General features: G+C 37.4%; 1 protein-coding gene across 1 annotated transcript in view; it reads left to right on the top strand.

Annotated features, from left to right (window-relative positions):
* The window catches only part of Plaa (phospholipase A2 activating protein), a 37,158-nt gene extending 19,639 nt beyond the window's left edge, over nt 1-17,519 (top strand). The window contains exons 8-14 of the mRNA XM_052715600.1: nt 29-186; nt 1,073-1,292; nt 4,843-4,911; nt 8,928-8,999; nt 10,536-10,637; nt 12,968-13,132; nt 14,537-17,519. Coding sequence (XP_052571560.1) covers nt 29-186; nt 1,073-1,292; nt 4,843-4,911; nt 8,928-8,999; nt 10,536-10,637; nt 12,968-13,132; nt 14,537-15,102 — 1,352 coding nt within the window. The 3' untranslated portion in view covers nt 15,103-17,519. The remainder of the gene's footprint in view (nt 1-28; nt 187-1,072; nt 1,293-4,842; nt 4,912-8,927; nt 9,000-10,535; nt 10,638-12,967; nt 13,133-14,536) is intronic.
* The last annotated feature ends 783 nt before the right edge of the window (nt 17,520-18,302 follow it).

Below are 18,302 nucleotides of genomic sequence, written 5' to 3' on the forward strand. Positions count from 1 at the left end.
CTTTGATTCTTAAAATATTTGTTTTAAGGTACTAGAGAAGGACAGACTCGTCTAATCAGAGATGGAGAGAGAGTTGAAGCCTATCAGTGGAGTGTTAGTGACGGGAGGTGGATAAAAATTGGTGATGTTGTTGGCTCATCTGGTGCTAATCAGCAAACATCTGGAAAAGTTTTATATGAAGGGAAAGTATGTCTACTTCTGCTTTCTAATTATTTAAACTACACAGAATAGTAGAAGTTTTCTCTGCTAATAGAAATTTTTCACTATTTTGACATTTGAAAGTACATTATTGTAAGAAAATTATCTTGTCTTAAAGTAGATTTAATATACACATTGCCGGGCGGTGGTGGCGCATGCCTTTAATCCCAGTACTCGGGAGGCAGAGCCAGGCGGATCTCTGTGAGTTTGAGGCCAGCCTGGGCTACCAAGTGAGTTCCAGGAAAGGCACAAAACTACACAGAGAAACCCTGTCTCGAAAAACCAAAATATATATATATATATATATACACACACACACACACACACACATTAAGATATATATAATTAAAATATTTTAAATATATATCTATTTAAAGTCTTTCCGTGTTGAGGAAACTGCATATGACAAATTATCTTTTAGAATTTCCCATACAAAACTGTTTCCAGTCAGTTTGTATTAGGAGTTTCTTTCATCTAATGCTTAATGCCTGTCTCTGTTAAACATGAGGGACAATCGGGCTGTGCTTATGTGCCAGTATGTCTTGGTGAATAGGGCACCCTAACAGCCAAACATTTTGACCTTGAGATCAACCATTTGGGAACCCCCTTTTTGGATCTAGAACTAATAAGTAGCTATAATTTGTTTCCCATCTCAGCTATCACCTGCCCCACTCCTAATGAAATACTAATTTTGTAACACATGCACACTTTGGCTCCTTATCTGCCAAATAGAAAGTTTTACCATTACATTTTTGAGAAAGTTTTAAAGTCTAAATGATTAGAATAAAAAACACATAACATCTGTATTATGTTATATATGTCTTTAACATAATTGAACAAGTAAATTATCTTTTGTTATCTGTTTTCATTATAGGAATTTGATTATGTTTTTTCAATCGATGTCAATGAAGGTGGACCATCATATAAATTGCCATATAATGTCAGCGAGGATCCGTGGCTAGCTGCATACAACTTCTTGCAGAAGAATGATTTGAATCCCATGTTTTTGGATCAGGTGGCTAAATTTATTATTGATAACACAAAAGGTCAAATGTTGGGACTTGGAAATACCAGTTTTTCAGACCCGTTTACAGGTGCGTTTGGACTTGTATTAAGTCTTGTGTACTAACATTAGTATTAGGGTTGGGTTGTGTATGTGCCCGGGGTTATTTGTTTTGTTTTAGTGGAGATATTAACCAATGTCTTATGCGTGTGCAAGTACATAGTCTTACCACTGAGTATAACCCAGCCCTTGTTAGTTTTTCTTATCTTATAATGATTATATTTAGCTCTTTTTAAATAAAGACTAAGATAGGTTTTTACTTCACATTCTAATTGATAAGCCTCAAAGTATACACCAGGTTTATATTTTACAGAAACATTTATAAAACTACTGTCTTTCAGAATACAGCTTTGTGGGGCTGGAAAGATGGCTCAGCGGTTAGGAATGCTTACTGCTCTTGCAGAAGTCTCAAGTTTGATTTCTAGCACCTACAAGAGAAGGCTCACAACTGCCTATAACTCCAACTCCAGAGAAACTAACACCCTCTTCCAGACTCTTCAGGCGCAGTACACATGCACATAGCCCCATTATACACAGGTCTACACATAATTAACAATACATTAAAAAGTTTTGTGTGTGTGTGTGTGTGTGTGTGTGTGTGTGTGTACATGCATGTGCCATAACACGTGTGGAGGTCAGAGGACAACTTACAGAAGTTGGTTCTCTCCCCCCAGGTGGTTCCCAGGGATCAAACTCAGGTTATCAGGCTTGCCAGCAGGCGCCATTACTCTCTGAACCACTTTACCAGGGCTGGTTACTTTGGTTGGTTTTTGTTATTGTGTTATTTTGTTTTGAGATGGGGTTTCTTTGTGTAGCCCTAGCTCTCCTGGAACTCACTCTGTAGACGAAGCTAACATTGAACTCAGAGATCTGTCTACCTCTGCCTTGAAAGTGCTGGGATTAAAGGCATGCGCCACCATGCCTGGCTGCTCTGGTTTTTTTTTTTGTTGTTGTTGTTTTGTTTTTTGTTTTAAATGTATATTATGGCTGTCTTAGTTACTTTCCTATTGCTGTGATAAGACATCATGACCAAGGCAGCTTAGAAAAGAAAGTGTTTATTTGGGACTTACAGTTTCACGATTAAAATCTATGATCATCATGGTGGAGAGTAATGGCAGCAGGCAGATGGTGTAGCGGTATCTGAGAGTTCACATCATAAGACACAACCACAAGGCAGAGAATTAACTGGAAACTGCATGGCTTTTTGAAACCTTAGAGCCTGTCCCAAGTGACACACCTTAACATGGCCATACCCCCCAATCCTTCCCAAACAGTTCCACCAACTGGGGACCAAGTATTCAAATGCGTGAGCCGTTGGGGGCTATTCTCTTTCAAACCACCACAATGGTAAAGTAAACAGAAATTCTGTTTTCATATGAGGCTAAATTAGATAGATGTACATGAACTCTAGGGCAGAATTTGATCATGTGATTTGTATTCCATTACCTGTAATTTAATATGTTGTCTGTAATAAAAATGACATTAATGGGATTAGGAGTTATTGCTGGCATATAAATTATAATCCAGGAAGTATTACTATAAATATTAATCCAGAAAATTGAGGTATAGAGGAAGCAGAATGTCTTGTCTCCTCTTTGGACAAGGCTTCTTCTAAGTAAAATTTTAAAATAGATATTTACAGTTAATGTCTTCCTTTGGGGATACATGTATGTGTGTGCCTGCATGTGTTGTAGTGGGGATTAACTCAGGGAAGGCCTTGCACATTCTGGCTAGGCATTTTTCTGAGGTCTCCTGTTCCCATTTCTTACCCTTGTTTCTCATGTGCCAGCGCCTGTTGTTTTGTAAAAATCCCACGTCCCCTTCTTCTTTCAAATTCTTACGGTAGATCTGCCCTTCTTCCTCACAAGCACTACATGTTCTTTACATTCTCTTCTCCATCCTAGTGTAAGATCCCGTTGCCTGTTTATATAGTCGAACTAACATAATCGAAGTTTTCATAATAATTTTTAGTATAAATGGCTTAACTCTCCAAATCCTAGCATTTAGCACAAAGAGAAAGGTGGGGGAGACTGCATACTTAGTGCCTGGATGTTTTCGTTGTTTTAGACTGCAGGACACAACAACGAACACATTGTAGTCCTGTAAAACTAAGCACTTGGCTCTGTCTGGGATATTAACAGCTACTCGGCTTATTTTGTTTTTCTAAGATTCTAACTTTATCAGTTGTATTTTTATGTGTGCCTGTAGGGGTGTGTGTGTGTGTGTGTGTGTGTGTGTTTGTGTTTGTACTAAAAAAACATTTCACATAACCACACTTGTGCACATGTCAGTGAAAATGTTTCCTTTGTAGCTCTCATCCCCTGCAGCATTTTTTTTCTTTCAGTTAGAAGTGTCAGAAGTTACAGTTCTGTTTCCTGCTAGATTCTCAGCACTGAGTGCACTGTGTGACATGTGAGCTAAGCAACCTAGGACTTTTCCAAGAGATTAATATTTAATGCCTATGGTTTTCATGCAATAGCAACCACAGGAATCCTAGTAAATCTGTACAGGAACAAGGATAGGACTTCCATGTGTATATCGTTGGGTCAGACACCACCTACAATTTATTATTATATCAGTTATCTCCACATTAATGTGCTGGGGCTAAAACTTCTTTTTTTGGTTTTTCGAGACAGGGTTTCTTTGTGTAGTTTTGATGCCTGTCCTGGATCTTGCTCTGTAGACCAGGCTGGCCTCAAACTCACAGAGATCTGCCTGCCTCTGCCTCCCTTGTGCTGGGATTAAAGGCATGCGCCACCACCATCTGACTGGGGCTAAAATTTCAAAAAGGCATACTTAGGAGCTGGAGAGACAGCTCTTGTAGAAGACACAGGTTCTGGTACCAGCACCCACATGACAGCTCACAACTGTCGTAACTCCAGTTCCAGGGGTTCTGATACCTTCCTCTGATGCACCAGAGGACCTAGGCATAAACACATGGTCCACAGACATACATACAGGCAAAACAAACAAACAAAAAAACCCATACACAAATTTTTTTTTTCATGAAATATATTCTGATCAAAATTATTTTCATGAAATATATACTCAACACAACTCCATGCCTTTTCTTTCTGTCTTTAGAATACAAATAGGCAAACAAAACCCACAAGAATTCACACACATACCAAAACCCATAAAAACACAAAATCGGGAACCATAATATACAAACCTAAGACCAAAAAAAAAAAGTCCAAAGCAATATAAGACAAAAAAGTCTACAAAAATACACAAGTATAATTGAGTTTGTTTTGTGTTGACCATTTACTACTAGGCATAGGGCCTGCCCTGAAGCATAGTTAATATCCCCAGTGAGACTACATTGGAGAAAATTAATTTTTCCTTTGCATGTGGCATATACATAAAATTTAAAAAGAAAAGGAACTATACCTGGAGAACCACTGAAATTTTAATTTCTGTACAGCAGTAAGATATTTGACTATAATGTCTATCATTTTGTCATGTGACAGCTTTGATCTTTTTCTTTTTTCCAAGCTTGGCTTCTTTTAACATAAATACCGTGCTGTTTATGAATCACAGTTTCCATGTTCTTAAGCTTCTCCATTGTTTTGCATGAATAGGTGGTGGTCGCTATGTTCCAGGCACTTCAGGACCTTCCAACACAGTGCAGACAGCAGATCCTTTCACAGGTGGGATGCAGTTTTTATTACCATAATCTTGGCTCCATATGTACAGCATTTTGTATTATATATGGTTTTACATTTTGGAGATATGATCCAATAATAGTTAGTTCCCTTACCTGTATTTTCGGTTTTGATAGATCTTTAACTTCTAACTTCTGCTTTTTCCTGCAGGATGTAGATTTTCTCATGATTTTAAAGAACATGTTACCAGAACATTGTTTTCTCCAGTGGTTCTCCTACAAGGAGAGCAGAGTAGTTAGAAATAGAGGGTTTAATGTAAGATGACCATAGTTCCAACCCTAGCTCTATCATATACTTCTGTGAGAAACTGGCAAGTTACTTAATCTGTGAAATTAGATAGTAGGAGAATCCTCTAACCAAGGTACAGCACCAGTGTTATCGTTGGCAAGACACTATCATAAGCCATGTGAGTCCTTGGTATTGGATGGAGCAGTGCAATCAAGATCTCTCATGCAGGTTTTGACTAGTCCTGGAAGGAGGCATTCTTCCCAGCTATCCAGGATTAATGTTCCTAATCTAAGTTATTAATGGTCTCCTTGAAGTATCATTAGAGGTTTTCAGGATGCGTTTACTTCCTGAGATAGGCAAGCTTCAGTTGAGTCAGCAATACTGGAAAAACATTGACAGAGTTAGACTTTAATGCTATTGAAGAAAGTATTGAAAGTTCAGAGTGCATCAATGTATTTTTTAAACACTATTGTTAGATCTTGAGGTAGAATTCATGAACAATAGACCCAGTTTGGAGGAGAATCATGACCTTTAATGGAATCCAGTGACCTTCCAAACTCAGCACTCTGAGCTATGGAAATGTAAACCTACGACCCTTTTTCAGCTACAGATTGTTTCACTCTAACTGTAGGTCAGCATCATGAAACTCTGAATTTCTCTCAATGAGATTCCTTTCTCTAATGAATAGAAGGATCACCCAGATGCAAGTGGTTGCACCTTGTGCACTGACAGCCAACTCCCAAGCTATGTGCTTTGGCAGTATGTTGTCTGTTAAGGAATTCTTTGAGTACATGATTTGATTTTAAATGGTAATAAGGATCCAAAGAATGTATAAATGATGACCTTTTTTTTTGGTTTTTCGAGATAGGGTTTCTCTGTGTAGCTTTGCGCCTTTCCTGGAACTCACTCTGTAGATCAGGCTGGCCTCGAACTCACAGAGATCCGCCTGCTTCTGCCTCTGGAGTGCTGGGATTAAAGGTGTGCGCCACCACCGCCCGGCGACTTTTTCTTTACAGGTAGTTTTAAGAACATTGATACCCTGAAACTTATCCAACAGAGTTCCATAATCTTTTTCATGGCCTTTTTTTTTTTTTTTCTGAAATGGAATAAACATACCAAGCTTAAACAAATACTAAGAAAATCAAGAGTGCTTATGGGACCATCATAACCAGGAGATGTCCGTGTAGCTTAAGTTTTCCTGCCTGGCCCACAGTCAGGGCAAATCTCTCTCACCTGCCAGTCCCACAGCCGTCAGACCCGACCAAGTAAACACAGAGACTTGTATTGGTTTCAAACTGTATGGCCATGGCAGGCTTCTTGCTAACTGTTCTTTCAGCTTAAATTAATCCATTTTTATAAATCTATACCTTGCCACATGGCTCGTGGCTTACCGGCATCTTCACATGCTGTTTCTCATCGTGGCGGCTGGCAGTGTCTCTCTGACTCAGCCTTCCACTTCCCAGCTTTATTCTCCTCCTTGCCCCGCCTACACTTCCTGCCTAGCCAACGGCCAATCAGTGTTTTATTTATTGACTAATTAGCAACACATTTGCCATACAGAACATCCCACAGCATGTCGGAGCATGGTGTCAGTCACTCAAGATGCATCAAGCATGTAGGCATACAAAGTAGCCTATTAAGTATCTCAGAGAATTAAGCTATCATTAGGATCATTGAACTCCACACATACAAGAAATAGATAACAAAATTATGCATGAAGGTGCACATTTCCCAGCACTTAGGACATTGAGGTAGGTATCGATAGTTGAGGACAACCTGAGCATCATAGTAAAAAGACCCTGCCTTAAGAAACAAAAACAAGGGCTGAAGAGATGGCTCAGAGGTTAAGAGCACTGCTTGTTCTTCCAAAGGTCCTGAGTTCAATTCCCAGCAACCACATGGTGGCTCACAACCATCTGTAATGAGATCTGGTGCCCTCTTCTGGCTTGCAGGGATATGTGCAGACAGAGCACTGTATACATAATAAATAAATCTTTTTTTTTAAAAAAAGAAAGAAACAAAAACAAGAACAAAATGGCAACCCTACCATATGGAGATGTGAAAATAAAGTGACAAATTACATAGAAAGTGCTTTGCAAACTATCAGGAGTGCATTTAGGCCATCAGCATATATTAGCTAGGATTGCTGTTGCTCTTCCAACTTTACCAGTAGTGCTGAGGCCAAAAGAGTTCTTCATGTGACTTACAATTTAGGGTTCACTTTAATTCTTATCCTTATTAATTTATGCAGTAGTTGAACTTTTAGTGTTTATTAGAATGATCTGGGGAGCTTGTTTAAATTACTTATTTCAGTATTCTACCCCCAGCAGTTATAACTCACTATAGTGGGGAGCTTATGTCATGATTCCTCACCAAAGACTTCCTATTGGTGTTGGGGAATGGTGTGCTCTGAGGTGCTTTTCATTGTTGTTTGTAAGATTTCCTATTTGTAAAGTGGAGTAAATTTAGAGTGGGACTGAGTTATATTAAATAGGTAGGCACAGAGGTCATTTAGAGAGTATAGGCCTTGAACAAACTAGTCAACATCCCTTCTTTTAAAATACTGGGCGTTATAATGGCATTTAAAACCTTACTGAGTCTGTACTCATGTGCTTAGTATGCTAGTCAGTTTTCAGTTAAAATCAACAAATCCACTTACTGTGTCATCATTATTCTTATGTACATTTTTGCTTTGCCTTTTCTGTCTATGATGCCTTCCTTGTACCATCTAGATGATATGTAAATTTAGGAAAGAACATAACCTACCTTCCTTCTTCCCTCAGGCTGATAGAGGGCCCTGAACATCTCAAAATCCCGTTGACGCTCTACATTTATTTTTCATCTTTCTGTCTTTAGTAACACTGTCAAAAGTACAACCTGAAAAGTGACTGGACTGTTTTCAGAGCATTCCAGACTCTTGCTTAAGTCTTTCTGATTGATTCATGTACCAGCAGCTAATCTTGTTCTTTGTCCTTAGAATAAGGGGTTCATACATCATTTCCAGAAGCTATTTTTTCTCTTTAATCTACTTATGCTTTGTAATTCACTAAACTTCTATAATTATAATGCAGAAGGCATCTAATGTTTATTTTGTCACTAAAGACTTATTATTTTGTGGGGGCTGGAGAGATGGCTCAGAGGTTAAGAGCACTGGCTGCTCTTTCAGAGGTTCTGAGTTCAATTCCCAGCAACCACATGGTAGCTCACAACCATCTATAATTAGATCTGGTGCCCTTTTCTGGCATGTAGACAGAACACTGTCTACATAATCAGTCAATCTTTTAAAAAAGAATTATTTTTTAAAATTTTTTAATTATTTTGTTTTATATGTCATGGGTGTTTTGTCTGCATGTATGTCTATACATTATGTGCCTGCAGTGCACTCAGAAACCAGAGAGGGTATCAGATACCCTGGAACTGAAGTTATAGATGGTTGTGAGCCACCATGTGGGTGCTGGTAATAAACCATCATATTTAACCCAGGTCCCCTAGAAGAGCGCCCAGTGTTCTTAACTGCTGAACCACCTCTCAAGATAAATCCCAAGAATTATTTTTTAGTGAAAATGTAGTGGATACTTCCTAATCAACAACACACTTATAAGCATTTTTCTGTATAAGCATATATATATATGTATATATATGTACATACATACACATGCATATATATATGCTATTTTGAAGTGTGACTAATGGTGACATCATTAGTATAAGGAAGCAGTGACTTAGGCTTTATGATCTGTACTTTGCTCACTAGGAGTATTACTGCATTGTAGGTGCTGGTCGTTACATGCCAGGTTCTTCTGCAGTTATGGGCACCTCCACGTCTGGAGTCGATCCATTTACAGGTAGCTACTTTAAATTTCCTTTTCTTTTAGATTTAAAAAATGTCATTGAAACTTTTTAGGCCTTAGCCTGGTTGTTAAGTTCTTGCATAGAATACATGCTGCCTTGCCTTTGATTCCCCAGTGCTGAAAAGGATTTTGGTTTTGGTTTTGTTAATTTGAGACACGGTCCGCTGTGGTGTCCACAAGCATATGTAATAACAAAAGACAGTTTTAAATGAAGAAATTTTAATTTGAAGTCATTTTATTCCACTGAATATTACTGAAATTTCAATTTGTGATAACTTTGTTTGTCCCAGCATCTCTATGTAACCCTGGCTGTTCTGGAACTTACTATGTAGACAAGGCCAGCCTAGAACTAAAAGAACCCTGCCAGCCTCTGCCTCTTGAGTGCTAGGATTAAAGGTGTGCACTACCACATCTGGCTGTTGGACCATTTTTATTAGTCATCCAATAACTGAGTTTTAATTAAGATGTTGTAGAAAATGATGACTACTGTATCATTTGAAATAAGCAATGAAGGACATGATGTAGATGTAACAGTCTTATTAAATAAGAAACACAGAGCCAAATGCAGAGTTAAAAGCCCAAGAGGTCAGAGTAGTAGCAAAGAGCTGATACTAAAAACCCTTTCTTACCCTTTGCTGCTGCTGCTGTCCTTCCCCTGAGAAAGAGACCTACTTCCTGTGTATCTGTCTTTTTATTGACTTTCTGTTTTGCCTTCTCATTGGTTGTAAACTCAACCACATGACATCCTCGTCACTGCCTGTCTTTACAGACCTCCAGGTCTTCTATGGTTGGTATTGAGATTAAAGGTGTGTATCTCCATGCTGGCTGTATCCTTGAACACACAGAGATCTTTCTGTCATGTGATTGGGATTAAAGGTGTGCGCCACCACTGCCCGGCTTCTGCTATGGCTTGCTATTAGCTCTGACCCCCAGGCAACTTTATTTATTAACATACAAATAAAATCACATTTCAGTACAAATGAAATATCACCGTAAGAAAAGAGCTAGCAGAATACTAATTAAGATGAGAATGAAGTTTCATACTTGTCTTGTTCTCTAACCTTTTTTAAATAGGTTAGGTTGAATCTTAAGAACAAAATTAGGAAATATGAGATAGGAACGCCCTTTTCCAAATCTTTGCTTCCATTTCTTGAGCCAGAAATGATTACATTGATAAGTACAAATGGTATTCAAAAGTTTGAATGGTTTGGAGGTGGCTTGCTGTTTTATTGCATGCCTTGAGTAATTACATATCTCAGTAATTGTGAGAACATAGTCATAAGATTAGAAAAATCAGGGGCTGGAGAGATGGCTCAGAGGTTAAGAGTACTGATTGCTCTTCCAGAGGTCCTGAGTTCAATTCCCAGCAACCATATGGTGGCTCACAGCCATCTGTAATGAGATCTGGTGCCCTCTTTTGGCCTGCAGGCATACATGCTGTATACATAATAAATAAATCTTTTTAAAAAAAGATTAGAAAAATTGCATTTTAGTATGTCTTATAATTTTCATGCTCTTCTCTGTAAATAGGAAGTAGTGCCTACCGATCAGCTACATCTAAAACAGTGAATATTTATTTCCCCAAAAAAGAAGCTCTTACCTTTGACCAAGCAAACCCTACACAAATATTAGGTAAGTCTATATTAATGTTTTTCCTTACATACTCAGTGGCCGTTAGAGATGCTCTCAAGACTTAATCTTCCTCCACGTGACATGTGCCAGGATTTGGCTACCTAAATGAATAGAGACTTCTAATGAGGTGGTTGTTAATTCAGCTGTGTTGACAGCAGTCTGGTAATTCAGCCTTAATGAATTGTAGGAAGTTGTGTGCAAATATAAAATGGTTTATCATGACTTTAATAGAAAACACCTTTTTGGGGAAAATGTAAGTCCCATCCTCAAGCTCCTGGGGTTTTGCGGGGGGATAAAGCATCTGAAAAATAAAAATAATATTTTTTTCTGTTTCTTTAAAGTACTTTTCTGCTTTGTAGCCCAGGCTCATCCCCAACTCCTGGTCTACCACACCCCACTTTAGAGGTCATATCTTTAAAAATAAATAAATGTCCTACACAAAGTGAACTTGGTGGTATTTTTGGAGTTTCTTTGTTTCATAATGCTTTTTCAGGGCTTTTATTTATTTATTTATTTTTACCTTACAAGTTTTTTGCATATGCATTATGGTTTCCGAATTTGTGTTTTTGTGTATTTGTGTTGGTGAATGTGTATATCTCTGTTCTTATGTATGTTTCCTGAGCTTTTCTTTCTCTTCTTTTTGCTTGTTTTGTCCTGTTGTGTTTGTTGTTGTTATTATTATTATTATTATTTTAGATGCTTGTTTGTAGCCTAATGAGAGAGAAAGGGTGTGGATTTGAGTGGATAGAAAAGTAGGAAGGATCTGGGAAGAGTTGGGTGTGGGGAAACATTTATAATAAGAATATATTGAAAAAAATCTATTTTCAATTAAAAAAAAAAGTGTCCTGTAGACAGAGTCAGTGTAAGGTGCTTGTTGCCACTCCTGAGACCCAGAGTTCAATTCTTGGAACCCATATGGAGGAAAGAGAATGGGCTGCATGTCATCTGACTTCCATACCGTTCCAAAGTCAAGAGTTTATTGTCCACTGTTTAATTGTGAACCTTGCATCTTGTATATGGAAATCCTAAAGCTTTTTAAGTGATGAATAAAAATAGATATTACAGGTGTTTGTAACATATAGGAGAAGGACACAGGAGGAGGACAAATTTAGGGCTATCCTGAATTATATATTGAGACTATCTGGGGAAGGGGCGCGGGCCAGGGAGCAGAGAGGGTGAGAGAGAAAAAATATGCTGTTTACTTTGATTGCTTTTCTGTTAGTTTTTCTCAAATTGAAGTGGAAAAAAAAATTTTGGACTATAAAATACTTTATTCCTTTGCTACAAAGCTGATGGTGAGAATTAATTGAGATAATACTTGTACCTAGACATAAGGCAGATACTTTTTTCATTATTATTCTTTATATTATTGTTACAAATGGCATTGATAGGCAATATTTTAAACTAAAAAGTATACACACACTTAAACATTTGTTAATTTTTATACAGATCTGATTTCTTGTTTTCTCCATTCCTTAAATCTTGTTTTCAATAATTTGCCAGTGTTAAAAACTAGTACCAAATACAAGTGAGATAGTCCAGTGTCCGTTTGTGATTGTTAAAGATTTGCAAATTTGGAGGCTGGAGAGATGGCTCAGCAGTTAAGAGCACTCACTGCTCTTCCAGAGGACCCAGGTTCAGTTCCCAGCACCCCTATGACAGCTCACAACTGTCTGTAACTCCAGTTCCAGAGGATCTGACACCCTCACACAGGTATACATTCAGGCAAAACACCAATGCACACAAAATCAAAAAACCTTTTTCAATTACAAAAGAAGATTTGTAAATTTGAAACTGGTGAGATGGCTCAGCAGGTAAAAAAAAGTACAAGCTTGATGATGTAAGTTTGATCCTTGGAGTCTGTGTGGTGAAAGGAGAGAACTGATGCCGTAGGTTGTCTTTTGACCATGTCATCGTGCAAACCATGCACATGTATGTCTGCATTCACACACATATCATACAACACACAAAAAGAATAGATAAATACCTTAAGTTATTACGAATTTGGGGGAAACGGGAGATGATTTATACATACGTGTGTGTGTGTGTGTGTGTGTGTGTGTGTGTGTGTGTGTGTGTGTGTAACTTACTGTTGCTTTGAAAAACTCAGAGCGGCTTCAAAGCAGGATCCGCGGGTCTCAGACAACAGCAGAACTAGTGCAGTTGCCTTTCTTTCACCTACACGTAAGTGCTCAGGCACTCATTTTAAGGGCTTGGATAATTGCTGAGAAGAGTGTTGCTGTACAGGAGAGTCTTCCTGAAAATGTCTTTTATTTATTGTTTGACTAAGTTCAGTTAGAGAATTTTGAAAGACTGGTTTTGGATTCTAGGAAAACTGAAGGAACTTAATGGAACTGCGCCTGAAGACAAGAAGCTAACTGAAGATGACTTGGTGCTTCTTGAAAAGATACTGTCTCTAGTTTGTAGTAATTCTTCAGAAAAGCCAACAGCCCAGCAACTTCATATTTTATGGAAAGCTATCAACTGGCCTGAAGGTAAATAAGTAGTCTTCAAATTTTAACCAGAAACTTTTATTTCTGCCAATAGTACTGATATTTCTAGATTAACTGAAAGTTATCCTGGATATTTCTAACGGAGATTATGAACAGTTATTCAGAAAGGCTTTGCCACATCACTATAATTCATAACCTTGCTTTAGTCACAGCCTATGAGAATCTATTGGTGTATATTTGGTATTCCTTAACTGAAACTTAGGAACCAGCTAATGTTTTAGAATTTGGTGTCTCTCAGAGTTTGAAATATTTCCATTGACTTTACTGATAACATGCATAACCTGAAAATCCAAAATCAGAAATTCTTATAGGTACTTAGTGCTAAAATGTTTGAGATTTTAGAATTTAGTATTTGAAATTCTCAGCCTATACTACTATGACCCCTATACAAACAGTAATCTGTAAGCTGTGTCATAGTGTCTCCTATCCCCTTCAGAAATTCTTTGTGGCCTGCTAACTCCAGGTTAAAAGCACTACTATTATTCTTCCTTTTGTGTCATTATCATATTTTTTTGAAAACCAAAAGATCCTCTCATGATTTTTACAAAACTTTGGAAATGTTCTTAATTATATGTGTATGGAAGTCGTGCCTGCACAAATGTCTGTGCACCACATGTATGCCTGGTGAGTGTGGAGGTCAGAAGAGGGCAACAGATCCCCAGACACAGGAGTTAGGATGGTCATGAGTCACCATGTGGGTCCTGGAAGTTACCTCGAGTCCTCTGCAAGATCAACAAGTACTCTAAACCACTGAGCATCTCTCAAGCCCATGACGTATGGTTCATGACAATTTATGGGGAGGGGGGAGGTTTTTTCTTTCCTCCAAAATAACCTTGTTAAATATTTAACTGTGCTTTGACTGGTTATTGTGTTCTATCACTGTATTTCCTTTGAGTGCCATAATTAGACTTTAGTTGATTAGGGTTGTTTTATTCTAGTGTGTGTGAAGATCTTTTATACATGATTGGCCTTTTATTATGGAGCATATACTGTCAGGTTTCCTTACATTCACAGTAAGACTATTGTTCAGTAAATGTTCACATGGCATCTACACAGCCCTCAGTTTCAAAGCTCCTACCAAAATTCTTCTCTAAATAATTGCCCTTTAACTCTTTAGCCTAATTACCAAATATTTAATGCTAGGCTCCCTACTGCATTCATTCATCTCATTATTGAATATTTAGTTGTGTGACTATTAGGCAATCTAAGAGTTAACTCAGTTTTGAGGCATATAGCAATAAATCTAGTCTATGTAAACATAAAAAACATTTTCACATTTCCTAAAAATGATTGTTTTGTAGTGGGAAAATAAAGTAAATTTGAATAATAACCATAAGAAATTTTCTAGATTTTTCATATGCATTAATGAGTATTTCTTTTTAATAGATATTGTCTTTCCTGCACTTGACATTCTTCGACTATCAATTAAACATCCCAGTGTGAATGAGAATTTCTGCAATGAAAAAGAAGGAGATCAGTTCAGCAGCCATCTTACCAACCTTCTGAACCCTAAAGGAAAGCCAGCAAACCAGCTGCTTGCTCTTAGGACTTTTTGCAATTGCTTTGTTAGTCAGGCAGGACAAAAGCTCATGATGTCCCGGAGGGAGTCACTGATGTCACATGCAATAGAACTGAAATCAGGGAGCAATAAGAACATTCATATTGCTCTGGCTACATTGACCTTGAACTATTCTGTTTGTTTCCATAAAGACCATAACATTGAAGGGAAAGCTCAATGCTTGTCAGTGATTAGCACAATCTTGGAAGTTGTACAAGACCTAGAGGCCACTTTTAGACTGCTTGTGGCTCTTGGGACACTTATCAGTGATGATTCAAATGCTATTCAATTAGCCAAGTCCTTAGGTGTTGATTCTCAAATAAAAAAGTATGCCTCCGTATCAGAGCCAGCTAAAGTAAGTGAATGCTGTAGACTTATCTTAAATTTACTGTAACAATGGGCAAGGGAAGCTGAGATTTTAAGTTGATTAATAGGGGTATTTTTTTTTTTTCACATTTTACATGACCAATTGCAGATGTTTAAAAAATAGAAAAGAGAGAAAAGAAAACAACTGTGGATTAAGTTCAGATCTTGTAAAGTTGTGTTGAGGAGAAAGAAATTATAAATAAAGTTTTTACACTGATGGCTGTGCGGTTTTCCTGTGTACTGGGGTAGATTTTCAAGGGTATAGAAACATTAAAACTATAATCAATAACAGCACAATTACAATGGCATTTTCTTCCTTACCTTAATTACTCAGGAGAACACAGAAGCTTTTCTTTGTATAAGCTGCTTCTATTTCTATATGACATCTTGTTCAGTTGACTGTTCCCTTTTTGTACATTAGCTTCTCCACTTCCTTTCACTGTTAGATTCTTTCAGTAGCATATTTCAAGGTCTTTTAGGATTTACTTGAAAAATAATTTTAGTTAAGTTTGTTATAAGTTGTAAATTGAAAAAATAGACAATAATTTCTTGAGCCATTTGTAAATAGAAAGTATCTTTCATGGTTCATTTTTAGATGAAGAAAGCAAATTGGTAAGCTGTAATTACATAGTAGTTCAGACAACTGAGGCCTTAAATGATTATGGGTTAGGATCACTAATTTTCTTTCACTATATGAGATAATTTCATTTTTCATTCACGTTTTGATATCTGATTATTTGGTCATTCTTCTTTACAAGTTAGATCATTTCTTTTGCCCTTCACCAAAATGCCATTCGTCATTTTTCATTTCAGCTTTGATATGATTGTATACTTGTTGGTCATCTTCATTACTTCAAAAAGAGTTTGGAATTTATTAACTTTAGACTTACTAGACAGTTGTGCAAACAACACATACCAGACTTTAAAGTCAAGAATCTGTTGTGTGAAATTAGTGGTTTTAGCCCCTAGAATGGTCCAGACACTACATTATATACATTGCCACTTAATTCTCAAGTCAGCTTTCTTTAAAAGGTAGTTATGCTTCTGTCTTCAAAAGGAAGGATAATAGAACAAATTATACTGGGAGGGGAAAAAGAAGGTCAGGGCAAGAGTACTCCATGCCGTCTGCACAAAGCACTTGCCATGGTGCGGCTTTCTAGACAGGAAGTCACAGACTTGTTTCTGAATATCTTAGCAACTAGAACAAAGTGGGAAATAATGTCCTTTCTTTTCCTTTTGGGTTTCTCAAGACAGGGTTTCTCTGTAGACCAGGCTGGCCTTGAACTCAGAAACCTGCCTGCTTCTGCCTCCTGAGTGCTAGGATTAAAGCCACCACGTGCAGCTCAATCCCTTTTCTTAAGAAGTATATTTATGTTGGTGTATGTGTGTGCATCTTGGTTTTGTTTGTTTTGTGGTGCTATCAAACCCAGGTGCATGCTGGGGAACCTCTGTCCACTGGATTACATTCCCAGCTCCAGTACTTCCATTTTTATTATGGAAAAAAAATGATTTTACAAGGACATTGCTTAAAATTGTGAGCAATGATCTCGACATTGACAGTATGGAGAATCATGGGGTTTCCTGACTTAATGCCATATTGCAGTCCAAGAAGGACAAATTTTTTTCCACTAAGGGGAAGAAAACCCTGAATGGTTTAGATTAATCCAGGGAAGAACTTGTAAGGGAGTGAGGAATTGTAAATAGGTGTGTATACCTTATTAAGTATTAAATTGCAGTTTCCTGTGTGTACCTAAACTTTAAACTTTATGTTGCTGGTTCATTTATGTACTTGTGCTTTACTTTTGTTTAATTGAAATTTAAATTGTTACATCAAAATTAAATGGTAAAACGTAAATCACCCTGGTTTTATTATAATATGCTGCTTGTTAATACATCCAATCTAGCATGCAATTTTAAGTACAATTTATCTTATATTTTGAAGACTGGGTGGGTACCTTTGAAAAAGGGTTGGGTGTATTCTTATTTAGAACGTGAGTTCACTCTTCAGAATGTAAGAGGTGGAAAATTGTAAATACTTTGTTTCATATCACTGTCTTTTTTTATACCAGTTTTTATTATTTGTACAGTTCAACAAAAAGATAATCTCACTTGAAGAACCTGTTAAATAGTGGTTTAAAATTTTGTTTCCCTTTAAACTTTTTTATAGATCTCTTAATGTTTTCTCAAATATAAAAGAAATAAACATTTAGTAAAACATACACACCTCATTGACTGTAATACTACTATAGAACCATTCTTAGCGAGCGTCTTATACTGTATTGACATGTATGTAAACGTGCATTTTATTTTTTCAAAAAGGAATGTATTATATGTACTGTTCAGAAACTTTATTTAATATTCCATTATATTATACCCATTTTCTATTATCTGAAACTTTCCTGTTTTTGATTATCAAGCAATGCTATTAAAGATCACACAACACTCTTACCGTTTCCTTAGAAATACATTGTATGCAAGAAATTGATGAATCAAATTAATAGGCAATTTTAAACTGATAACTGTGTCTAAATCAACCACACAGGGGTAATTCCAGATTAGTGGATTAGGGGGATTGATGGGAATGGGGATTAAAAAGGAGATGAGAGGACAGTGGAGTGCATGTAATTGGAATGCGCGCACACACACACACACAGGTACGCATGCTTGCACGAGTACTCAAGACACTGAGAACAAGTGACCATAGAGTACCCAGCTCTAAACAGGTTATCTATATTACCCTGTCCAAGGCTTAGAAAATATACACACATATAAAATTGTCAATGTGTTTTAAAAATTTAAAAGACAGACTGGTTGTAGCTCACTGCAAACCAGTGTGTGGGCGTTCCTCTGCAGGCTTTAGAGCAGCCAGGGAAAATAATCCACAGAGGCAACCAGTGCTGGGCCAGGACTGCTAGAGTCTGGCTCAGTCATTTTACTTTAGCCATACAGCACAATTTTGGGAAAAAGTATTCAGGTAACTGTGGTGATAATTTGTTGTACTCTAATAAAGCTTGCCTGAAGATCAGAGGTCAGGCAGTGGTGGCATACACCTTTAATCCTTGCATTTGGGAGGCAGGGGCAGAGATTTCTGTGAATTCAAGGCCACACTGGGCTACATGAGATTAATCCAGTCTGAAAGAGAAACAGCCAGGCAGTGGTGGCACACACCTTTAATTCCAGCACTTGGGATCACACACCTTTAATCCCAGCACTAGGAAGTTTGAAATA

Source organism: Peromyscus californicus, unplaced genomic scaffold (assembly GCF_007827085.1).
Source record: "Peromyscus californicus insignis strain IS unplaced genomic scaffold, ASM782708v3 Scaffold_5__1_contigs__length_169319896, whole genome shotgun sequence".
Classification (NCBI taxonomy): Eukaryota; Metazoa; Chordata; class Mammalia; order Rodentia; family Cricetidae; genus Peromyscus; species Peromyscus californicus.